The sequence below is a fragment of the Coregonus lavaretus genome (assembly GCF_964263955.1).
Source record: "Coregonus lavaretus genome assembly, chromosome: 34".
Lineage (NCBI taxonomy): Eukaryota > Metazoa > Chordata > Actinopteri > Salmoniformes > Salmonidae > Coregonus > Coregonus lavaretus.
The window spans coordinates 10,810,528-10,837,147 of NC_140021.1; the positions used below are offsets into that span (position 1 = coordinate 10,810,528).

Consider the following 26,620-nt stretch of genomic DNA (forward strand, 5'->3'; position numbering starts at 1 on the left):
GTCTGTCCTGACTGTTCCTCTCTCCCCACTTGTCCCTGATCATCCCAGTGGTCTGTCTGTCCTGACTGTTCCTCTCTACCCACTTGTTCCTGATCATCCAAGTGGTCTGTCTGTCCTGACTGTTCCTCTCTCCCCACTTGTCCCTGATCATCCCAGTGGTCTGTCTGTCCTGACTGTTCCTCTCTCCCCACTTGTCCCTGATCATCCCAGTGGTCTGTCTGTCCTGACTGTTCCTCTCTCCCCACTTGTCCCTGATCATCCCAGTGGTCTGTCTGTCCTGACTGTTCCTCTCTACCCACTTGTCCCTGATCATCCCAGTGGTCTGTCTGTCCTGACTGTTCCTCTCTCCCCATTTGTCCCTGATCATCCCAGTGGTCTGTCTGTCCTGACTGTTCCTCTCTCCCCACTTGTCCCTGATCATCCCAGTGGTCTGTCTGTCCTGACTGTTCCTCTCTACCCACTTGTCCCTGATCATCCCAGTGGTCTGTCTGTCCTGACTGTTCCTCTATCTGTTCTCTGTGAAGTGATCACTTGGAGATGATGATGTGCCTGGTCTATTTCATGTCCACACTGCACACAGAGCAATTGAAGTGGAAAGAGTTCTCTCTGTAGTAGTACGATGTGCTGTAGCGTGTGTGTTATTATGTCTATTTACATTGTGTGTGCAAGATTGTATTTGTGAACATATGTACTGTATCATTGTATGAATATGTATATTATGAGCCTGTTTGAGTTATAGGCAATATTGTATTTAGATTATATTTGTTTTATGGTAAACGTTCCCTGTGTTAGGGATAATATTGTCTGTTTCAAATGTACACTCATCTTATACTAGTATGATATCCTTCATTGAGCCTAATGACTAAGGCATCTTTTACTAATAGCCTCAGAACCTGAGAGTGAGGGTTGCTGCCCCCTCTGTCCAAGAGACCAGCGCCTCACAGTGGCCATTGTATGACATTACACCTCAATCATCCAATTCCATTTCAATAATTTTTATTTCCTAACACTTTTTAAGATGTAAATGTAAAAAACAATCCTGTTTATTCATTTGTATTTAGATTATTGAAGGAGTTAAATCCATATTAAACAGAGCGCTTATATGGTATGTTCAATGTGTGTGTGTTGTCTATTTGTGTCTGTACACTTAGAAAAAAGGGTCTCAAAAGGATTCTTCGGCTGTCCCCATAGGAGAACCCTTTTTGGTTCCAGGTAGAACTATTTTTGGTTCCAGGTAGAACTATTTTTGGTTCCAGGTAGAACTCTTTTGGGTTCCATGTAGAACTCTTTTGGGTTCCATGTAGAACCCTCTGTGGAAAGGGCTTTACATGGAACCCAAACGGGTTCTACCTGGAACCAAAAGGGTTCTACCTGGAACCAAAAATGGTTCTTTAAAGGGTTCTCCTATGGGGACAGCCAAAAAACAATTTTAGGTTCTAGATAGCACCTTTTTTTTCTAAGCGTGTACCTTTTGTTATGTTGTCTGTCTGCTCGTTTGATCTTTGTATGGTATACCTACAAAATGAGGAGGTTATATATACCTACTGTAGGAGGTTGTGAAGATCAAACCGTCATGCCATTTTATGAGTCTCTCTCTAGGTGGCACTATTGTATATACATGTCCACCTGCAGAATGGACTGCACATTTCATCAAGACTCACTAAACATGATAGATATCCTATTTATACTGAACCAAAATATAAACGCAACATGTAAAGTGTTGGTCCCATGGTTCATGAGCTGAAATAAAAAAAATCCCAGAAATGTTCCATAAGCACAAAAAGCTTATTTCTCTAAAAACAAATTGCACAAATGTGTTTACATCCCTGTTAGTGAGCATTTCTCCTTTGCCAAAATAATCCGTCCACCTGACAGGTGTGGCATATTAAGAAGCTGATTAAATAGCATGATCATTGCAAAGGTGCACCTTATGCTGGGGACAAGAAAAGGCCACTCTAAAATGTACAGTTTTGTCACACAACACAATGCCTCAGATGTCTCAAGTTTTGAGGGAGCGTGCGATTAGCATGCTGACTGCAGGAATGTCCATCAGAGCTGTTGCCAGAGAATGTCATGTTAATTTCTCTAAAACAATGTTGTTTTAGGGAATTTGGCAGTACATTCAACCGGCCTCACAACCGTAGACCACGTGTAACCACGCCAGCCCAGGACCTCCACATCCAGCTTCTTCACCTGCGGGATCGTCTGAGACCAGCCACCCGGACAGCTGATGAAACTGTGTGTTTGCACAACCGAATAATTTCTACACAAACAGTCAAAAACCGTCTCAGGGAAGCTCATCTGCGTGCTCGTAGTCCTCACCAGGATCTTGACTTGACTGCAGTTCGGCGTCATAACCGACTTCAGGGGGCAAATGCTCACCTTCAATGGCCACTGACACCCTGGAGAAGTGTGCTTTTCACGGATGAATCCCGGAACTACGAAGCACTCACAACCATTGACCTATCCAACTGTTATAGCGGACTGCGCCACCAATTAGTCTTAGCAGTTGAGAAAAAATACGAGTTGACCACCATTTTTGTCTATTTCTTGTTATGATGGATGTAGCTATGAATATAAACGTATGATCCTCATAGCCTACATGATTTTTTTTCTTTGTAAAAGCACATAGATGTGTATATAACGGTAAGCAAAAACGTTGAATTTGGTCATATGTGGAAATGTGCCTTGCTGCCTTTTGAATTTTGTGTAACGTCAGTTGTCTAGTCAAGGAAGCATCATGCAAATATACTGAACAAAAATATAAACTCAACATGAGCTGAAATAAAAGATCCCCGACATTTTTCATATGCACTAAAAGCTTATTTCCTCAAAATTTGTGCACACATTTGTTTACATCCCTGTTAGTGAGCATTTCTCCTTTGCCAAGATAATCCATCCACTTAACAGGTGTGGCATATCAAGAAGCTGATCAAACAGCATGGTCATTGCACATGTGCACCTTGTGCTTGGGACAATAAAAGGCCACTCTAAAATATGCAGTTTTGTCACACAACACAATGCCACAGATGTAATGCCACAGATGTCAAGTTTTGAGGGAGCGTGCAATTGGCATGCTGACTGCAGGAATGTCCACCAGAGCTGTTGCCAGATCATTGAATGTTCATTTGCACAACCAAAGAATTTCTGCACAAACTGTCAGAATCCGTCTCAGGGAAGCTCATCTGCATGCTCTTCGTCCTCACCAGGGTCGTGACCTGACTGCAGTTCAGAGTCATAACCGACTTCAGTGTGCAAATGCTGAAGTCTGCCCTTCACGGATAAATCCCAGTTTCAACTGTACCGGGCAGAAGGCGTCGTGTGGGCGAGCGGTTTGCTGACGTCAACGTTGTGAACAAAGTGCCCCATGGTGGCGGTGGGATTATAATACGGACAGGCATAAACTGCGGACTACGAACACAATAGCATTTTATCAATGGCAATTTGAATGCACAGAGATACCGTGACGAGATCCTGAGGCCCATTGTCATGTCATTCATCTGCCGCCATCACCTCATGTTTCAGCATGATAATGCCCGGCCCCATGTCGCAAGGATCTGTACACAATTCCTGGAAACTGAAAATGTCCCAGTTCTTCCATGGCCTGCATACTCACCAGACATATCACCCATTGAGCATGCTTGGGATGCTCTGGATCGACGTGTATGACAGCATGTTCCAGTGCTTGCCAGTATTTGCCAGCAGCATACCACCCTGCAACCCACTGCTGGCTTGCCTCTGAAGCTAAGCAGGGTTGGCCCCTGGATGGTAGAACAGATGCTGATGGAAATGTTGTTGGATGGCCAGTAGGAGGCACTCTTTCCTCTGGTCTAAAAACATATCCCAATGCCCCAAGACAATGGTTGGGAACATTACCCTGTGTAGGGTGCTGTCTTTCGGATGGTATGCTAGACGGGTGTCCTGACTTTCTGTGGTCACTAAAGATCCCATGGCACTTACCATAAGAGTAGGGGTCCTGGCTAAATTCCCTATTTGGCCCTCATACAATCATGGCCACCTAATCATCCCCAGCTTCCAATTGGCTCATTCATCCCCCTCCTCTCCCCTATAACTATTCTCCAGGTCATTGCTGTAAATGAGAATGTGTTCTCAGTCAATTGACCTGATCAAATAAGGGTTAAATTAAATAAATAAATATCTAGCAACTTTGCACAGCCTTTGAAGAGGAGTGGGACAACATTCCACAGGCCACAATCAACAGCCTGATTAACTCTATGCTAAGGAGATGTGTCGCGCTGCATGAGGCAAATGGTGGTGACACCAGATACTGACTGGTGTTCTGATCCATGCCCCTACCTTTTTTAAGGTATCTGTGACCAACAGATGCATATCTGTATTCCCAGTCATGTGAAATCCATAGATTAGCGCCTAATGAATTTATTTCAATTTTTCTGATTTCCTTATATGAACTGTAACTCAGTAAAATCTTTGACATTTTTGAATGTTGCGTTTATATTTTTGTTCAGTATAATTGAAACGACTAGAATTTGTTTTACAGTGTGACTCGTGCACACTTTCACTAATAGCACTCGCCACCATTTGTGGCTAGATAGTATACAGCTTTGGACGGAATTGACTTTTCATAGCAGGTTAGGAGAGCATTTTATCCAGCCCTAACCACCCTAACCCTTTTCCTAAACTTAAACTAATTATCCTAACCTGCTACGTTAATTATCTTAACCTGCTGCGTATGTTCTCATAACCTGATATGAGAGGTCACTTCCGTCCGTAGCTGTGTACCATCTGGTCAAAACCCTCGCTACCCCTACTGTCATGCTGTTTCCATGAATAAGTGAATGAATTATGTGCGTGCCTGACACCAGGTAAGGTAATGCCATGGGCATACACCGACCACTGTCATAGGGAACCTGGATGGGGAGATACAGTAGATAGACATTGGTAGTGTTTGAAAATATAGGATATTACTAGTCCGATCAAAAGCTGGTAATTGTCTCGAGCAAGTCTCTCTGTTTGCTATATAACCTATTGCCTACGTGCCACTTTTCCCGCAGCCACCCAGGTCACTGAGATTTACGCAGCAGTGGCGCGTAATTGCTTGCGTACGCTTTTGTTGACTCACTGTTTTTGAGTAAATCGTGTGGTTATCTGGTGTTTGTGGGTCAGATAGGGTATCAGTATCAGTACGTAATCTTCATTGTTTCAATTAGTCTAGAGTGACTTTGTGAGAATGGGTATGGGACGGGTGGGACTCGGCTTTTACGCGCCATGGGTGTGGCGATGGACGTCACGGGAAGGCCCGTTAACCGCTTGCTATGGGAACTGCATAAAACCGGTGCCCACGCTCACAATGGGAAAAAAGTTTTACTGGAGTTGATGCGTGGTGTTCTGTAGCGTCTCCCACGGCTCTCCTTTCCTCTACTCGGGAAACCTCTCCTACTCGTCAGAATCAATGCGAAGCAGCAGCGAGGAGCGCATTGATGCTGTGCGGTCTGTAGCTTTCTATTCTCTGGAGAACAAGGACTAAACTCTCTGTTACACCTTTCTTCTTGCATAGCTCTTCTGTGCAACGGAGAAGACGGACAACATGATTTGCTTTATCTTCGTGGTCCTATGTGGATTGTCTGGCAGTGCACTCGCAAAAGGTAAGTAGAGAGTTCACTGATTGATGCAACTATCAACTGCACGGATGCAACAGCCCGCTCCCCATGTGACACACCCTCACCATCCCTATTTGGTCGCCTATGGACAAATCACACAAATTATTCCATATTCATGTGTGCTTATATTTATGATTTAATGTGTTCATGTTTTAAATAAATGTCAATAGTTGATAATAATATCAAATTAAATATATATCTATCTTTCTTAATTGATTTGTTATGGACACGTTGAGGCATTATGCGTAATTATTGTCTAAATGCTTGACGCAGGATGTGCGTATACGTTGCCAACTTGCCATCTTTTAGTAGTAGTCCTATTGTGCAAGACCATGTAAGATGGATTCCTACTTAATCAGGAGGAACGTGCGTACTGTCACAGTAAAGAGATAGTATTGACGCCAGGGGAACATTCTTCGAACACTTGGGACTTGGCAGACAGTTTAGCCAACATCCCGCGCTTTGAACATACCGGGCCTGTCCGGTATACCATACCTGTCTCATTTATCGGCCCATTGAGATATCAGTGTGGTCGTATGGCACGGGTGGTTGAAGAAGTGCGCTTCTTTTACAGCTAAGTATTGTTTAGTAGATAAGCCCTGTCCTGTGGGATAGTTGTTTGGATAACGGAAACCTCTGTGGCCGTGCTTTGTATCCGCCTTTCTGTGCGCTCTTTCACCCGGGTTGAATCGGCACACACAGGGCGTTAGGCTACTTCCTGACGCTGATGAATTTGTGAAATGGAAGTTCTAATATAAATGAGTGTGGGGTCATGACCAGCGCAAGGAAACTTTATAGAGCGCAGGAACTGGCGATAATCATCGCATATGGCTAGAACAGACGCACAGGGAGGAAACTGAGGTGAACTGGCTCGAACTGGCTCCTGTGTGCGTAAAGTATGGACGCAGTGCAGGACATATGGTTATTGGTCAACAACTTTATACTATACTGAACAAAAATATAAAGGCAACATGCAACAATTTCATTGATTTTACTGAGTTACAGTTCATAAGAGGAAATCAGTCAATTGAAATAAATAAATTAGGCCTGGGAATACAGATATGCATCTGTTGGTCATAGACACCTTAAAAGAAATCGGCTTCACAATGGGCCTATCATGCATTATCATGCTGAAACATGAGGTGATGGCGGCAGATGAATGGCATGACAATGGGCCTCAGGATCTCGTTATGGTACTTTTGTGCATTCAACTTGCCATCGATAAAATGCAATTGTTTTCGTTGTCAGTAGTTTATGCCTGCACATAACATAACCCCACTGCCACCATAGGGCACTCTGTTCACAATCTTGACATCAGCAAACCGTGACGCCATACACGTGGTCGGCGGTTGTGAGGCCAGTTGGATGTACTCCCAAATTCTTTATAAAGACGTTGGAGGCGGCTTAGGGGAGATAAATGAACATTCAATTGTTTGGCAACAGCTCTGGGGGACATTCCTGCAGTCAACATGCCAGTTGCACGCTTCCTTAAAACTTGAGACATATGTGGCATTGTGTTGTGTGACCAAACTGCACATTTTAGTGGCCTTTTATTGTCCCCGGCACAAGGTGCACCTGTGTAATGATCATGCTGTTTACTCAGATTCTTGATATGCCACATCTGTCAGGTGGATGGATTGTCTTGGCAAGGAGAAATGCTCACTAACAGGGATGTAAACACATTTGTGCACAAAATATGAGCGAAATAAGCTTTTTGTGCGTATTTCTGGGATCTTTTATTTCAGTTCATGAAACATGGGACCAACACTTTACATGTTGCGTTTATATTTTTGTTCAGTGTATATGGAACAAGTTTTTTTGGTCATGCCAAACCTGATATAATGTTACAATTGTCCTCTTCCTGTACATATTTTATTAGCAAAATCAAGGAACCAAATAAGGTCCACAATGATTAAATCACATTTGTTTTATCTAATTTAAATACACATTTTAATGCATGATATTTGAATGACTTAGACAATAACGCTGGAGTAATTGGGTTACTTTTGTATTAATTACTTGATTAATTAAATGTATTTTTTTACATTGTCACCAAAATGTTATTAATTTTTAAATTCATTTGGTAATTTACTATCATGACACTTTTGATGAATGCCAATTAAACAAGTTGTTTTTCCATTAAATAAATAGTTCATATTCAATAGGCCTCTATATTTATTGCACTGAAAAAATTAGCCTATATTGGTTTAGGGAAAACAAACACAATACTGCAATTCAAAAACATATTTTTCACATGTATACCAGTGGAGGAAGCGTCAGTGACATCCCAGCTAGCACATCATGTTCTGAGAACCATATGTTTCATAGAGCTTGGTGAGAGCATGGTTGTCCTATGGTTAGTTTGCATACAACATTCCCACAATGTTCTTGGAATGGTGCAGGGTACCCATCTAGCACATAATGTTCTGAGAACTATATGTTTCTTAGGTGGAAATTTCACATAGAGAATGATAGAGGCCTGTGGTGGCCAAAAGGCCGTTTTAGCATGGGCTTCCACCAAGCCTCCACCATTTTAAAGTAGTCCGAATAGTCAACTAGGTGGGGATTCCTATGGGTTGTAGCTTCAATGGCACTGCCCATGCTGTCACAGACGCTATAATGGCACAGATATAAAGATGAGTCCTCTATCTATCTCTATGGAATTCCAGTACTTCAGCATAGCATTTCCTACAGGTTTCCTCATGGTTCTACTTAAAGTAAGTATCTCAAATTGTTCCAAGAATGTTAAGAAACAACGTTCGTCTGTGGGAATTTCAGTACTTCAGCATAACGATCTGAAAAGCATGATTTGTACCATGGAAACACAGGATATCAAAGGTCAAGCATTATTATTTCCCTCTGATGAAATGCAAATGTCACCATTTTGAAAAATAACTTCTGTGTTTTACATGATTGGAATAACATGCACAACACATGAGGAAAAACCACAAAAAAAAAAAATATCATTTTGTAATCTACATCCAGCTCACTAACTTATTCCTGTCTTGCAGGCACATTCTGGGGTTTCAAACAGTCATGTCCTTGAACTACATGTGATCCTACACTTGTATGAAATGGCACTAGGGTTTGTTGGATGAAAGCTCCAGCTGTATTGAGTAAAATGGGAAGGGACTTTCTGGCCACTTCACAGCCTGTTGAAATGCCCCTTGGGCCTGTGCTGAGAGAGACTTGACTTACCTTCCTCCTTTAAACTATTTACCCCTACATATAGACTCTGCTGCAGGACTCTGGGTGTGTGTATTTGTATGTGTGTGCGTGTGTGTGTGTGTGTGTGTGTGTGTGCATATGTAAGACTCAGAGTGGAACCAGAGGAAACACTACCAGAGTGAGTAAAACTAGAGCTGCTAAATAGGACATCCACTGAGAACCATGACAATGAATAGTAGTAATGGGGTTACATTCATATTGTCTAGCTGAGGTGAACTCAACTCATGTATCATCATAAAGTCAACCTCATTTGAGGGTTGTTCGTGACTGAGGGGTCAGATTATGGTCGTAGTGCAATGATGTGTATGATCAGGAGGATAGTAGAGAGGATAGCATACTGGCACACTTTTGTTAAAGTCAAAATACTTGACATGCTGGTTATGATGTGGAGGACCCAAAGAAAGGCTTTACTCAAAGCAGGAGACTGTTAGAAGCCCTGAGGACCTGGTAAGTCACACCCAGTCTGCTGTACTATGACGAGTTATACACTACCGGTCAAAAGTTTTAGAACACCTACTCATTCAAGGGTTTTTCTTTATTTTTACTATTTTCTACATTGTAGAATAATAGTGAAGACATCAAAACTGTGAAAAAACACATATGGAATCATGTAGTAACCAAAAAAGTGTTAAACAAATAAAAATATATTTTATATTTGAGATTCTTCAAATAGCCACCCTTTGCCTTGATGACAGCTTTGCACACTCTTGGCATTCTCTCAACCAGCTTCACCTGGAATGCTTTTCCAACAGTCTTGAAGGAGTTCCCACATATGCTGAGCACTTGTTGGCTGCTTTTCCTTCACTCTGCGGTCCGACTCATCCCAAACCATCTCAATTTGGTTGTGGAGGCCAGGTCATCTGATGCAGCACTCCATCACTCTCCTTCTTGGTCAAATAGCCCAAACCAGTGCTGGTTAAGTGTGCCTTGAATTCTAAATAAATCACATATAGTGTCACCAGCAAAGCACCCCCACACCATAACACCTCCTCCTCCATGCTTTACGGTGGGAAATACACATGCGGAGATCATCCGTTCACCCACAACGCGTCTCACAAAGACACGGCGGTTGGATCCAAAAATCTCAAATTTGGACTCATCAGACCAAAGGACACATTTCCACCGGTCTAATGTCCATTGCTCGTGTTTCTTGGACCAAGCAAGTCTCTTCTTCTTATTGGTGTCCTTTAGTAGTGGTTTCTTTGCAGCAATTCGACCATGAAGGCCTGATTCACACAGTCCCCTCTGAACAGTTGATGATGAGATGTGTCTGTTACTTGTACTTGAACTCTGTGAAGCATTTATTTGTGCTGCAATTTCTGAGGCTGGTAACTCTAATGAACTTATCCTCTGCAGCAGAGTACATTGTTACACATAATTTCATTTTTTCCTGTTATAGCTTTATCAATTTAATGAAGTGCACAAGTAATGAATGACACAAGTATTGGTCTTCACAACGTTTGCTGCTTCAGTGTTTTTAGATATTTTTGTCAGATGTTACTATGGTATACTGAAGTACAATTACAAGCATTCCATAAGTGTCAAAGGCTTTTATTGACAATTACATTAAGTTTATGCAAAGAGTCAATATTTGCAGTGTTGACCCTTCTTTTTCAAGACCTGGGCAATCAGCCCTGGCATGCTGTCAATTAACTTCTGGGCCACATCCTGACTGATGGCAGCCCATTATTGCATAATCAATGCTTGGAGTTTGTCAGAATTTGTGGGTTTTTGTTTGTCCACCTGCCTCTTGAGTATTGACCACAAATTCTCAATGGGATTAAGGTCTGGGGAGTTTCCTGGTCATGGACCCAAAATGTTGATGTTTTGTTCCCCGAGCCACTTAGTTATCACTTTTGCCTTATGGCAAGGTGCTCCATCATGCTGGAAAAGGCATTGTTCGTCACCAAACTGTTCTTGGATGGTTGGGAGAAGTTGCTCTCGGAGGATGTGTTGGTACCATTCTTTATTCATGGCTGTGTTCTTAGGCAAAATTGTGAGTGAGCCCACTCCCTTTGCCGAGAAGCAACCCCACACATGAATGGTCTCAGGATGCTTTACTGTTGGCATGACACAGGACTGATGGTAGCGCTCACTTTGTCTTCTCCGGACAAGCTTTTTTCCGGATGCCCCAAACAATCGGAAAGGGAATTCATCAGAGAAAATGACTTTACCCCAGTCCTCAGCAGTCCAATCCTTGCCTGTGAAGCCCTTTTTGTGCAAAGCAATGATGACGGCACGTGTTTCCTTGCAGGTAACCATGGTTAACAGAGGAAGAACAATGATTTCAAGCACCACCCTCATTTTAAAGCTTCCAGTCTGTTATTCTAACTCAGTCAGCATGACAGAGTGATCTCCAGCCTTGTCCTCGTCAACACTCTCACCTGTGTTAACGAGAGAATCACTGACATGATGTCAGCTGGTCCTTTTGTGGCATGACTGAAATGCAGTGGAAATGTTTTTTGGGGATTAAGTTCATTTTCATGGCAAAGAGGGACTTTGCAATTAATTGCAATTCATCTGATCACTCTTCATAACATTCTGGAGTATATGCAAATTGCCATCATAAAAACTGAGGCAGCAGACTTTGTGAAAATTAATATTTGTGTCATTCTCAAAACTTTTGACCACGACTGTATAGTGAATTAGGTTTGTTTATGTTCCAATAGGATCCAACAGTGTGAATTAGGTTTGTGTATGTTCTATTTAGGAGTTGGCTGGTTTAAGGACGTGTCTGTGTGAATTATGTTTCCCTTTGGACTGAGAGGAAGGAAGGGTGGATGGACAGCACCATTTATCTCTCATTAATAAACCTCAGTTACCATGGAGTGGAGCGTTGCTTTTATTTAATAAACAACAGTGACACTGCTTACGCATTTCCACTTTAGTCCTCAAGTGGTCTTACTGGCATGGGAACGAGGAGGTGACGAGGGTCAGTGGTGTTTCTGCCTGCGAGTGTCTATGATGACGCTGTCAGTTGATCTGTCAACACCACTAGTGTTGTGGTCAGTTGTTGCATTGTTCTCTGGTATTTATTGGTTCATGTTGTTGTGGCCAGCATAGCTGTGGTCCAGGGTGTTAGTGTGTGTTCCTTCACTAAGGAAAGAATTCACACTAACCACCTGAACCAGAGCTATGGTCAGTAGTGTAACAGTGAGTGGTCATTGGTGTTATTGGCTAATATGGTGGGAGTGGTTAGCTATGTTAGAGTAGGGGCCATCGTGTTGTTATCACTTCGTTGTGGCTAGTAGTTTTGCGAAATTCAGCCTGTATGTATGAGTATTTTGCAAAGTTTATTCAGATTTCATGAGGAAATGATCAGTCACTGATTGTTATAAGCAAAAAGCAATGTATGGGAGCCAGCCTGGCCTGCAGCCTATAAGACATCTCTGTTCTCTCTCCCAGGTAAAGCCAATAAGACATCTCCTCTGTTATCTCTCCCCGGTAAAGTGGAGAGGGAGCCTAAGGGGAAGTTCAGTGTTCCAGTTCTGGATGTGAAGAGTCGACACCTAGTCCTGGAGGCCAACCAAACGCTGACGATCCACTGCAGGTGAGTCTCTCTGGAGTCAAAGGTTAGAGGTCAGAGGTGATAGGTGGAGGGGGTGGGCGCTCAGTGCAGATCAGTGAGAGCTGGGGAGGGGTTGTAGGTCAGTGAAAGGTTAGAGGTCAGAGGTGATAGGTGGAGGGTGTGGGTGGGTGGGTTGTAGGTCAGTGAAAGCCCTTGGTGGCTGTTCATATATAGTACTGACTGGGCCATGGGTGGCTGCTCATATATATAGTACTGACTGGGCCCTGGATGGCTGCTCATATATATAGTACTGACTCTGGGCCCTGGGTGGCTGCTCATACATATAGTACTGACTCTGGGCCATGGGTGGCTGCTCATACATATAGTACTGACTCTGGGCCCTGGATGGCTGCTCATATATATAGTACTGACTCTGGGCCCTGGGTGGCTGCTCATATATATAGTACTGACTGGGCCCTGGGTGGCTGCTCATATATAGTACTGACTCTGGGCCATGGGTGGCTGCTCATACATATAGTACTGACTCTGGGCCCTGGGTGGCTGCTCATACATATAGTACTGACTCTGGGCCCTGGGTGGCTGCTCATACATATAGTACTGACTCTGGGCCCTGGGTGGCTGCTCATATATATATATAGTACTGACTCTGGGCCCTGGGTGGCTGCTCATATATATAGTACTGACTGGGCCCTGGGTGGCTGCTCATACATATAGTACTGACTCTGGGCCCTGGGTGGCTGCTCATACATAGTACTGACTCTGGGCCCTGGGTGCCTGTTCATACATATAGTACTGACTGGGCCCTGGATGGCTGCTCATACATATAGTACTGACTCTGGGCCCTGGGTGGCTGCTCATACATATAGTACTGACTCTGGGCCCTGGGTGGCTGCTCATACATATAGTACTGACTCTGGGCCCTGGGTGGCTGCTCATACATATAGTACTGACTCTGGGCCCTGGATGGCTGCTCATATATATAGTACTGACTCTGGGCCCTGGGTGGCTGCTCATACATATAGTACTGACTCTGGGCCCTGGATGGCTGCTCATATATATATATAGTACTGACTCTGGGCCCTGGGTGGCTGCTCATATATATAGTACTGACTGGGCCCTGGGTGGCTGCTCATATATAGTACTGACTCTGGGCCCTGGGTGGCTGCTCATACATAGTACTGACTCTGGGCCCTGGGTGCCTGCTCATACATATAGTACTGACTGGGCCCTGGATGGCTGCTCATACATATAGTACTGACTCTGGGCCCTGGGTGGCTGCTCATACATATAGTACTGACTCTGGGCCCTGGGTGGCTGCTCATACATATAGTACTGACTCTGGGCCCTGGATGGCTGCTCATACATATAGTACTGACTCTGGGCCCTGGGTGCCTGCTCATACATATAGTACTGACTCTGGGCCCTGGGTGCCTGCTCATACAGTACTGACTCTGGGCCCTGGGTGGCTGCTCATACATATAGTACTGACTCTGGGCCCTGGGTGGCTGCTCATACATATAGTACTGACTCTGGGCCCTGGGTGGCTGCTCATATATACAGTGCCTTCGGAAAGTATTCAGACCCCTTGACTTTTTCCACATTTTGTTATATTACAGCCTTATTCTAAAATGGATTAAATAAATAAAAATCCTCAGCAATCTACACACAATACCCCATAATGACAAAGCGAACATTTTTGCACATTTATAAAACATAGTATTCAGACCCTTTGCTATGAGACTCCAAATTGAGCTCAGGTGCATCCTGTTTCAATTGATCATTCTTGAGATGTTTCTACAACTTGATTGGAGTCCACCTGTGGTAAATTCAATTGATTGGACATGATTTGGAAAGGCACACACCTGTCTATATAAGGTCCCACAGTTGACAGTGCATGTCAGAGCAAAAACCAAGCCATGAGGTCAAAGGAATTGTCCGTAGAGCTCCGAGACAGGATTGTGTCGAGGCACAGATCTGGGGAAGAGTACCAAAAAATGAGTGCAGCATTGAAGGTCCCCAAGAACACAGTGGCCTCCATCATTCTTAAATGGAAGATGTTTGGAACCACCAAGACTCTTCCTAGAGCTGGCCGCCCGACCAAACTGAGCAATTGGGGGAGAAGGGCCTTGGTCAGGGAGGTGATCAAGAACCCGATGGTCACTCTTACAGAGCTCTAGAGTTCCTCTGTGGAGATGGGAGAACCTTCCAGAAGGACAACCATCCCTGCAGCACTCCACCAATCAGGCCTTTACGGTAGAGTGGCCAGACGGAAGCCACTCCTCAACAAAAGGCACATGACAGCCCGCTTTGAGTTTGCCAAAAGGCACCCAAAGACCCTCAGACCATGAGAAACAAGATTCTCTGGTCTGATGAAACCAAGATTGAACTCTTTGGCCTGAATTCAGCCGGATGGTTTGTCTTTCCTTACCCTTCCAGTAGTGTCTTGTCATTGGCTTCATATCTAGTGAGAGTTACTGTATAGTGTGTGTAGGTGAAGGGATGAGCGATGCCACATAAAGCTGGCAAGTTGTGGGAAATTTTGAGATAAAGGAAAGATTGTCTGCCTAGACTTATTCACTGATCAGATTAGCTTTTATATAGATATTTTGATGGTCAGCTTTTCAGAAGTTGAGGTGCGATGAGAGAGATGGAATGTTTACAACAATTTACCTTTGACCAATCAGGGGTCGGTGGGAGCTGTCGTGGGTGTTCCCTGGAGGTGTGGCCAGAGATAAGGAGAGTGTGCAATTGGAGGATTCTCGCTGTGGGAGGCAGAGCCAGCATTACTGCAGCCAACTGATTCTTAGCTCCGCCCAGGCCCAGCACACAGGATCGTTCCGGTGTCGGTACAGCCATCGGACCCGCAGGCAGAGCGCTGTCTACGTCTATGTCACAGGTAACATTTAACAGCTACCAACTCACTCCGGGATTCGCTCATTACAGTGTCCTGTACTCCCAAGTCCCTGTCAGAGCCACTCTATCACAAATGCTAGAGCTCAGGAAATGGAAATAAGGTTTAGGATATGAATCCTCTATATCTGTCTCCCTCTTTCTCACTGACTGATTCTCTCTGTTAAACTCTCTCTGTCTCGCTTTCTCTCCCTCTCTCTCTCTTTCTCAATCACACTTTCTCTCTCACCCTCTCTCTTTCTCTCTAACCCCCTCTCTCTCCCTCCTCCCCACTCTCCCTCTCTCTCTTCCCCATTGATGGAGTGGTCAATCAGTCTCTCTCTCTTTTTCTTCCCCCCCCCCTCTCTCTCTCTCTTTCTCAATCACACTTTCTCTCTCACCCTCTCTCTTTCTCTTTAACCCCTTCTCTCTCCCTCCTCCCCACTCTCTCCCTCTCTCTCTTCCCCATTGATGGAGTGGTCAATCAGTCTCTCTCTCTCTCTCTCTCTCTCTCTCTCTCTCTCTCTCTCTCTCTCTCTCTCTCTCCCCCTCTCTGATGGAATGGTCAGTCAATCTCTTTCTCTCTCTCTCTCATTGTTTATATGCTCAGGTTAAACAGGATGTAGTGGCAGTGGGTGCTAAATACAAACCAATGCCAGAGAGACAATTATATCTACACATTGTTTGTACCAACAACACATCCTTCATAATGACTCTGGCACAGTTTCTCCCCCCTAGCATGTCTATTTTCTCAGCCTCCCTCCCTCTCTCCCTCTCCCAGGTCTATATATAAAAGCTTTTTACTTTCGTTTACGTGCTACCTTGGTATTCAGGGCCAGGAATAGCCCAGCTGCTGAAAGGCTCTGGTTTGGGCAGAGTTTCCCAGGGCACCAGGCTTATCTGCTCCCCTCAGCCCTGCTCACAGCATCCTGTGCTGGGGGACGGGAGGAGGGCCGCGGGGGGTTGGAGGTGGGAGGGGAGCTGGAGGTCTATAGACAGGGGAGGTAGGTGGGGGGGTAAGAGGGGTGAAAGAGGATGAAGGCCTGGCAGGATTCAGGGGCATCCAGGGGCAGAGGAGGCACCGTGACAGCCCTGTCTGCCCCACTCTGCCTTTCCCTGTTCTGAGTAGAAGCTGGCTGGGCATGGAGCTGGGCTGGGGGCCAGAGGAGATAGAGGCGCCAGAGGAGCCAGGGTCACAGGGTGGGGCTACTGTTTGGCCAATAGGACCGCTGGGGCCCATCAATCGCTCCGGCCGCCAAGTCCATTAGGCGTCCGACTCCATCGCCCGCTCTTCACTCACCCTCCTTCCCCTCCTGCCCCGCTCTGTTCTCACCCTCCTGCCCCTCCTACCCCTCCTTCCCCTCGTGCCCCACTCTGCTCTCACCCTCCTTACCATCCTGCCCCACTCTGCTCTCACCCTCCTGCCCCTCCTGCCCCGCTCTGTTCTCACCCTCCTGCCCCTCATACCCCTCCTTCCCCTCGTGCCCCACTCTGCTCTCACCCTCCTTTCCATCCTGCCCCGCTCTGCTCTCACCCTCCTGCCCCTCCAACCCTCCTGCCCCGTTCTGCTCTCACCCTTCCACCCCTCCTGCCCCGCTCTGCTCTCACCCTCCTATATCCTCCTGCCCCGCTCTGCTCTCTGCTCTCACCCTTCCTCCCCTCCTGCCCCGTTCTGCTCTCACCCTCCTATCCCCTCCTGCCCCGCTCTGCTCTCTGCTCTCACCCTTCCTCCCCTCCTACCCCTCCTGCCCTGCTCACACCCCCACCCCTCGTGCCCCACTCTGCTCTCACCCTCCTTTCCATCCTGCCCCGCTCTGCTCTCACCCTCCTGCCCCTCCACCCCTCCTGCCCCGCTCTGCTCTCACCCTCCTGCCCCTCCACCCCTCCTGCCCCGCTCTGCTCTCACCCTCCTATCCCCTCCTGCCCCGCTCTGCTCTCTGCTCTCTGCTCTCACCCTTCCTCCCCTCCTACCCCTCCTGCCCTGCTCACCCCCCCCCCCCCCTCCTGCCCGCTCTGCTCTCACCCTCCTTCCCCTCCTGCCCCCTCGCTAGCTCCTTTATATGGAATCAAAGCAGCAGGAGGAAGCCCTGTGGTCCAGGCCACTAGTCCTTGGGGTACTTTTGTTAAAATGTTCAGAGATTATGCTTTCCTTGAATAACACAGTACAGTAGCTGACAAACAATGAGGTGAGCTCCACCCGCCCACGCCTTTCAATGTCACAGGGATATTAGACCTGGAAGGATCACAGGCTGTTTGATTACCTCTAAACAATCTGTGTGTGTTTATTGTTGAATCCAGGAGACTATTTGCTGAATAGGTATTAAGTATGGGTGTGGATGTGTGTGTGTGTGCGGGAGTGTATGAATGTTTATTGTTGATTGTTTTCTGCTGAATCGGTATACAATATGTGTCTGTGTGCTTGCATGCTTACGTGTGTCTGTCACGTGTGTGTGTGTGTGTGTGTGTGTCGGTGCACACGTGTGTCTTTGTGGGTCCTTGTGTGTCCGTGCGCGTCCGTGTGTGTGTATCTATCCCTAACCTCAGTGCTGTGGTTTCAGACAGACAGCAGCCATTTGTGGAGAAGCAAAATGACAGTCCAGATGTGGTGTATATGAAGGAGAGCCAGCCACTGGTGTTCCCCTGTAGGGTCACCAACCCTGACGCCACCGTCTCATTGGTCAAGGTGAGTTCCCTTTACTATTTCCAATACTAGCGCTCCTGACTACATCTGCATTGCTTGCTGTTTGGGGTTTTAGGCTGGGTTTCTGTACAGCACTTTGTGACATCTGCTGGTGTAAAAAGGGCTTTATAAATACATTTGATTGATTGATTGACAACACCTTAGAACAAAACACTTCTCTCTGTTTCTCCATCAGCACTCCCATCTTTACACAAGTCACAGTCATGTTGTTTCTGCTAGTACAGATCATTCAACACATTGTTCTTATCTTGGCAACCATTCCTGCCTTGGAGTGTGTGTGTCCGTTTGTTTGTGTCAGTCTGCGGATATGTGTGAAAGTGTGTGGATGTGTTTGTGAGTGTTGGTGCCTGAGTGGTGAGTGAGTGTACGTAAGTGCAATGAAGTGCAGTGTGTGCGTGCATGTGTGTGTATGTATGTTTGTGGAAACGTCTCAGTGTGTCAGTGATACCTATTTTTTACTGCCATGTTCCGAGTGAGCGGCGCCCGCGGTTTCCTCTGTTGTCCTGTTGGCACTGTTGTTACCCCCGGAGACAGGACGTGGGGTCTGGAGTGCCCCCTGCCTCCGCCAACCCTCCCCCACCCCCTCTACTCACACACCCCTCCTCTCCTGGGATGCGTCTACTAGGTAACGTCTTCTGTGGCAGAGATTGCACAGTTTGATCCATACAATGCAATAACATCTAGGTGAGGGGAATGGGCTACTGGCAGTTTATCAAGTGAATGAAGGAATTGTCTTTCCTTAAGAGGTTTCGATGGAATTTCCAAGGAGAGTTTCAGGAAACGGAAAAAGAACAAAATGAACCCCTGGCTCTCCCTTCAGGATGTGACGCGGACCCCGAAATGGAGCGCTGCATAACTCACACTTCACTTCTGTTGGCTCTCTGTGTTTACGCCCTGCTCCCATCTCCACACTTCTGTTGGCTCTCTGTGTTTACGCCCTGGTCCCATCTCCACACTTCTGTTGGCTCTCTGTGTTTACGCCCTGCTCCCATCTCCACATTTTTGTTGGCTCTCTGTGTTTACGCCCTGCTCCCATCTCCACACTACTGTTGGCTCTCTGTGTTTACGCCCTGCTCCCATCTCCACACTTCTGTTGGCTCTCTGTGTTTACGCCCTGCTCCCATCTCCACACTTCTGTTGGCTCTCTGTGTTTACGCCCTGCTCCCATCTCCACACTTCTGTTGGCTCTCTGTGTTTACGCCCTGCTCCCATCTCCACACTTCTGTTGGCTCTCTGTGTTTACGCCCTGCTCCCATCTCCACACTTCTGTTGGCTCTCTGTGTTTACGCCCTGCTCCCATCTCCACACTACTGTTGGCTCTCTGTGTTTACGCCCTGCTCCCATCTCCACACTACTGTTGGCTCTCTGTGTTTACGCCCTGCTCCCATCTCCACACTTCTGTTGGCTCTCTGTGTTTACGCCCTGCTCCCATCTCCACACTTCTGTTGGCTCTCTGTGTTTACGCCCTGCTCCCATCTCCACACTTCTGTTGGCTCTCTGTGTTTACGCCCTGCTCCCATCTCCACACTTCTGTTGGCTCTCTGTGTTTACGCCCTGCTCCCATCTCCACACTTCTGTTGGCTCTCTGTGTTTACGCCCTGCTCCCATCTCCACACTTCTGTTGGCTCTCTGTGTTTACGCCCTGCTCCCATCTCCACACTTCTGTTGGCTCTCTGTGTTTACGCCCTGCTCCCATCTCCACACTTCTGTTGGCTCTCTGTGTTTACGCCCTGCTCCCATCTCCACACAAACGCCCATCCTAGAGCCACAAAGGTAATTATTCTAAAAATACCCCTGTTCTCTCACTCCATCCGCTCCTGCCTGGCCCAGCATTCAGAACCTGGACTCCACTCCACACACACTGTCACACACTCTGGAGTGTTTTTTTCCTGGAAGGATTTTGCACTCTGCCTGGATCTTTAATTTGTCGTCCCACCTCTCAGCAGGGATCAATACCCAGGGGGCCATTCTCTCTCGCTGCAGCCGTGAAAGTGACCCGGTGGGGCGAGGAGGGGAGGTGAGCGGAAGGGGGTGGTGTAGCATGACCTAGGGGTCCAGTCTAGTTCAGTCCAGTCTCTATCCTGTAGTTACAGGATGTGAGCAGATGGACTGGAATCATGTTTCCCACGTCCTGACTTCTCTCTCATCCTCCAACCCCCCTCCAACCCCCTTACACCCCCCTCCACCCCCCTCCAACCCCCCTCCATCCCCACCATCCTCTGAATCCTCAGCTCCCAGCATTCAGCTACCAGGGGGTGGGATGGAGGGGGGCACCAAGGGCATTCACAGGGTCCTAACGAGACAGAGGAGACAGAGAGGCATTTACTATAGTGTACTGTAAGGACACTATAGAAAGGAGGCGTCTTAAGGTGGTTAACATTGGGGGTGAGGGGGGGCTATCAGCCAGTTAACACTGGGGGTGAGGGGGGCTATCAGCCAGTTAACACTGGGGGTGAGGGGGCTATCAGCCAGTTAACACTGGGGGTGAGGGAGGCTATCAGCCAGTTAACACTGGGGGTGAGGGGGGCTATCAGCCAGTTAACACTGGGGGTGAGGGGGCTATCAGCCAGTTAACACTGGGGGTGAGGGTGGCTATCAGCCAGTTAACACTGAGGGTGAGGGGGGCGAGGGGGGGGGTCCACATGTTCCCCTGAGAGTGGGCGGGACGCTTCCACCGTGTCACTGAAACTCTAATAAACATTTCCTTGAGTCTGCCTCCTCCAAGAAAACAACAATTTTACACAAGACTTTGTCTCCAAAGTAACACAAGACTCTCTATAGTAACACAAGACTCTGTCTCTACAGTAACACAAGACTCTCTATAGCAACACAAGACTCTGTCTCTACAGTAACACAAGACTCTGTCTCCAAAGTAACACAAGACTCTGTCTCTACAGTAACACAAGACTCTGTCTCTACAGTAACACAAGACTCTGTCTCTACAGTAACACAAGACTCTGCCTCTACAGTAACACAAGACTCTGCCTCTACAGTAACACAAGACTCTGTCTCTACAGTAACACAAGACTCTGTCTCTACAGTAACACAATACTCTGTCTCTACAGTAACACAATACTCTGTCTCTACAGTAACACAAGACTCTGTCTCTACAGTAACACAAGTGTCTACAGTAACACAAGACTCTCTCTACAGTAACACAATACTCTGTCTCTACGGTAACAAGTCTCTGTCTCTACAGTAACACAAGACTCTGTCTCTACAGTAACACAAGACTCTGTCTCTACAGTAACACAAGACTCTGTCTCTACAGTAACACAAGACTCTGTCTTTACAGTAACACAATACTCTGTCTCTACAGTAACACAAGACTCTGCCTCTACAGTAACACAAGACTCTGTCTCTACAGTAACACAAGACTCTGCCTCTACAGTAACACAAGACTCTGTCTCTACAGTAACACAAGACTCTGCCTCTACAGTAACACAAGACTCTGCCTCTACAGTAACACAATACTCTGCCTCTACAGTAACACAATACTCTGCCTCTACAGTAACACAAGACTTTCTCTACAGTAACACAAGAATCTGCCTCTACAGTAACACAAGACTCTGTCTCTACAGTAACACAATACTCTGTCTCTACAGTAACAGAATACTCTTTCTCTACAGTAACACAATACTCTGTCTCTACAGTAACATAAGTGTCTACAGTAACACAAGACTCTCTCTACAGTAACACAAGACTCTGTCTCTACGGTAACAAGTCTCTGTCTCTACAGTAACACAAGACTCTGTCTCTACAGTAACGCAAGACTGTCTCTACAGTAACACAAGACTGTCTCTATGGTAACAAGTCTCTGTCTCTACAGTAACACAAGACTCTGTCTTTACAGTAAGAAGACTCTCTCTCTACAGTAACACAATACTCACATTGACAGATTTTTCACCTAGTTGTTTTGTGATATTCCAGTAATAATATGCATCATGCGTATTGCCAATGTGGCCTCATTTGAGTCATTAATAGCCCCCATGTTGTTCTGTGTGGTTGTGGTGTTCATGATTTGCTCAGTAGTTGTGAATGTGTGCAGTGTTGCTTTTGTGTGACTGTAGTATGGTTGTGTTGAGTTCAGGATGTGGTCGTGGTTCTGAATAGCTCATGACATGGCTGGGTTGAGTTCATGATTGGTTGGTGGTTGAGTTCACAAAATGGTTGTGGTTGTGTTGAGTTTATGGTGTGGCTGTGGTTGTTGACCGGGTTTTCTCATCCCTAACCGGAAGTTGACAATATCCCAGAACCAGACATTTCATTTTGTGTGACATTGCTTTTATGAGACTGTTTTTACGGTTGTGGTTGTGGTCATGACCGTGTGTGTTCATGCCTCCAGTTCCCTGACCGTGAGTTGACCCCAGACCAGAGGAACATAGTGTGGAACAGCAGACAGGGCTTCCTCATCCGCAGTCCCACCTACTTCTACATCGGCCTGTTCTCCTGCAAGACCACTGTCAACGGGACCACACACTCCCTCAGTTACCTCACACACAGACAAGGTGAGCACACACACACACACATGCACACACATACACACAGACTCATTCTTACACGCACATGCACTTGCACGTGCACATGCACACACACACACACTCACACACACACACACACAGTCTAGCGCAGCTAACCTTGTGGGGACATACAATTCAGTCCCATTCAAAATCCTATTTTCCCTAACGCCTAAACCTAACCCTAACCCATACCCTTACCCTAACCCTAACCTTAATCCTAACCCTAACCCTAACCCTAACCCAAAAACCTAACCTTAACCCTAACCCTAAACCTAACCCTAGCTCCTAACAGTAACCATAAAACTAACCCTATCTCCTAACCCTAAACCTAATTCTAACCCCCTAGAAATAGCATTTGACCTTTTGGAGACCAACAAAATGTCCCCAGTTGGTCAAATGTATCTTGGTTTAAACATGTCCACACACACACACACACACACACACACAGACACACACTTACCTGACACACACATAGACCAGGTGAGCACTACCAAGGCCAAGCACCTCAATTCTATATATTGCAGGTAATAAACGAGTGCTCTCTCTCCCCCCCCCCCCCCCCCCACCACCACCTACCCCCCACCCTCCTCTCCAGTGAATAAGATCATGGATGTGTATCTGAACAGTACCAGTCCAGTCCAGGCTTTACAGGGGGAGAGTCTGGCCATCAACTGTACTGTCACTGCAGAGTGGAACAGCAGAGTGTCCATCAGCTGGGACTACCCCGGGCAGGTGAGAAACATATGAAGTACACTAGAATTATGAAGTACACTACAATGAAGTGCACTACGTTATGTAGTACTGTATGTAGAAGAACTTTAAAGTATACAGTGAGGGAAATAAGTATTTGATCCCCTGCTGATTTTGTACGTTTGCCCACTGACAAAGACATGATCAGTCTATAATTTTAATGGTAGGTTTATTTGAACAGTGAGAGACAGAATAACAACAAAAAAATCCAGAAAAACGCATGTCAAAAATGTTATAAATTGATTTGCAGTTTAATGAGGGAAATAAGTATTTGACCCCTCTGCAAAACATTACTTAGTACTTGGTGGCAAAACCCTTGTTGGCAATCACAGAGGTCAGACGTTTCTTGTAGTTGGCCACCAGGTTTGCACACATCTCAGGAGGGATTTTGTCCTACTCCTCTTTGCAGATCTTCTCCAAGTCATTAAGGTTTCGAGGCTGACGTTTGGCAACTCGAACCTTCAGCTCCCTCCACAGATTTTCTATGGGATTAAGGTCTGGAGACTGGCTAGGCCACTCCAGGACCTTAATGTGCTTCTTCTTGAGCCACTCCTTTGTTGCCTTGGCCGTGTGTTTTGGGTCATTGTCATGCTGGAATACCCATCCACGACCCATTTTCAATGCCCTGGCTGAGGGAAGGAGGTTCTCACCCAAGATTTGACGGTACATGGCCCCGTCCATCGTCCCTTTGATGCGGTGAAGTTGTCCTTTCCCCTTAGCAGAAAAACACCCCCAAAGCATAATGTTTCCACCTCCATGTTTGACGGTGGGGATGGTGTTCTTGGGGTCATAGGCAGCATTCCTCCTCCTCCAAACATGGCGAGTTGAGTTGATGCCAAAGAGCTCGATTTTGGTCTCATCTGACCACAACACTTTCACCCAGTTCTCCTCTGAATCATTCAGATGTTCATTGGTAAACTTCAGATGGCCCTGTATATGTGCTTTCTTGAGCAGGGGGACCTTGCGGGCGATGCAGGATTTCAGTCCTTCACGCGTAATGTGTTACCAATTGTTTTCTTGGTGACTATGGTCCCAGCTGCCTTGAGATCATTGACAAGATCCTCCCGTGTAGTTCTGGGCTGATTCCTCACCGTTCTCATGAACATTGCAACTCCACGAGGTGAGATCTTGCATGGCCGAGGGAGATTCACAGTTATTTTGTGTTTCTTCCATTTGCGAATAATCGCACCAACTGTTGTCACCTTCTCACCAAGCTGCTTGGCGATGGTCTTGTAGCCCATTCCAGCCTTGTGTAGGTCTACAATCTTGTCCCTGACATCCTTGGAGAGTTCTTTGGTCTTGGCCATGGTGGAGAGTTTGGAATCTGATTGAGTGATTGCTTCTGTGGACAGGTGTCTTTTATACAGGTAACAAGCTGAGATTAGGAGCACTCCCTTTAAGAGTGTGCTCCTAATCTCAGCTTGTTACCTGTATAAAAGACACCTGGGAGCCAGAAATCATTCTGATTGAGAGGGGGTCAAATACTTATTTCCCTCATTCAAATTCAAATCAATTTATAATATTTTTGACATGCGTTTTTCTGGATTTTTTGGTTGTTATTCTGTCTCTCACTGTTCAAATAAACCTACCATTAAAATGATAGACTGATCATTTCTTTGTCAGTGGGCAAACGTACAAAATCAGAAGGGGATCAAATACTTTTTTTCCCTCACTGTATATATATATTACTTAGTATATAACAACTTCAACATCTGCCTACCTGTTTGGAAGACTTTTACTATTTCAGAATAATATCTCTCCCTTTCTCTCCGTCTCTCCTACTCCCTCTCTCTCTCCCCTCAGGCAAACAGGGCAGCCATAATTAGTAGGCGGATCATGGCCAGTAAAACTCACATGGTATTCTACAGTATTCTGTCCATCCCTCAACTCCACCGCTCTGACAGAGGGCTCTATATCTGCCGAGTGACCAGTGGACCGGTCAGCCGAGAGACTAACGTATCTGTCACAGTCTACGGTGAGTCAAAATAGACTTAATACTTCCCACCTCCGACTACACCCACATCTGTGACAAATTCATTAATGAGCAAATTCATTGATGGTAAACACCGCTTTCTACCATGAGAAGATTAACCACAACCACCGTCTGTGTCACTCTCTGTAATATGTCAATAATGCATGATATTCTCTGTGTGTGTATGTGTGTGTGTATGCGTTTGTGTGTGTTCGTGCCTTTCTGTCTGTCTGTCTGTCTGCCTTTCTGTTTCTGTGTCTGTGTATCGTCCCAGACCGTCCGTTTATCCGTCTGACGCCCAGACAGGGGGCTGTAGTGGAGGCTCATGCAGGACAGAAGTCCTACCGACTCTCGCCCAAACTACGGGCCTTCCCTGCCCCAGTGATCATCTGGTAAGAACATACAGACTGTCAGCTAGCCTGCACACTATCTTACATCAGCCTACACTATCTGAGAGACAAATACAGCTACTGTATATGACATTGTATAATTCTTAATTTTATCGTTCTTTAAGTTAATTGAGGAATTCCCTGCATGTTTTTCTGTGTTAGGTTGAAGGATGGGAAGGTAGCAGCAGAGCAGTGTTCCCGTTACCATGTGGATGAGAATTCCCTAGTGATCCGGGATGTGGCGGAGGAGGATGCAGGGAAGTACACTATCCTGGTGGGAATCCAGGAGCACGGACTCTACCAGAACCTAACGCTCTCTCTGGTGGTCAACGGTGAGGACCAAGTCTTCCCTCCTCTCTTTACCCTCCATCGCTTTCTCTCTTTTTCATCTTTATACACCCTCTCTTTTGCTCTGTGCCCACTTTGTGTCTTCCCCCCATTATCCTGTTCCACATTGTCCCCTCTCTCTTCAAAATGGCACGTCAACGGAACTGTACTGTTCAGATAGGCTACTATTCCATTTAACCCATCTGAAATGTGGACACTGACTGAAGGTCTATAACCTCTCATATAGCCTAATATAATATGAACTTCTTCAGAATTAAGCATTTCTGTTGACTCGGGAAACAGGAGTGGATAAACATGATTTCTTTCTTTCAGCATCTTGAGAAAATGAATGCGCGGTTAGGGACCGTCTGTAAAGGTGGCGGTGCTATCTTTATCAGCATCATCAAAGCAAATTGTATTTCAACCACATAAAATATGCATCCAAGCCAAACTGAAATCTTATCAAAAATATGTTGGGTCGTTTTAACAGTTTTTAATTTCCTTAAAACCGTTTTTTTTGTGTGCATTTTATCCCCGGTCCCTAAACATCTTTGCTGCATGAGATAGAAAACAAATAGAAAACAAACTTTACTGATGTCCACTAGATTGAAGCATTCATTCTATTGATTTATTATGACATTATTCTTGTGAGCAATGGTTTATTTAGTATTCTAGG

General features: G+C 46.0%; 1 protein-coding gene across 1 annotated transcript in view; it reads left to right on the forward strand.

The window, feature by feature from the left end:
• Positions 1 to 5,247: 5,247 nt before the first annotated feature.
• flt1 (fms related receptor tyrosine kinase 1) overlaps positions 5,248 to 26,620 on the forward strand; it is a gene marked incomplete at both ends in the record, with an annotated part of 37,206 nt that continues 15,833 nt past the window's right edge. Inside the window, 10 exon segments of the mRNA XM_084152104.1 lie at positions 5,248 to 5,280; positions 5,537 to 5,624; positions 12,273 to 12,417; positions 15,081 to 15,292; positions 17,844 to 17,968; positions 22,332 to 22,494; positions 23,102 to 23,238; positions 25,060 to 25,231; positions 25,503 to 25,620; positions 25,780 to 25,949. Coding sequence (XP_084008230.1) covers positions 5,248 to 5,280; positions 5,537 to 5,624; positions 12,273 to 12,417; positions 15,081 to 15,292; positions 17,844 to 17,968; positions 22,332 to 22,494; positions 23,102 to 23,238; positions 25,060 to 25,231; positions 25,503 to 25,620; positions 25,780 to 25,949 — 1,363 coding nt within the window.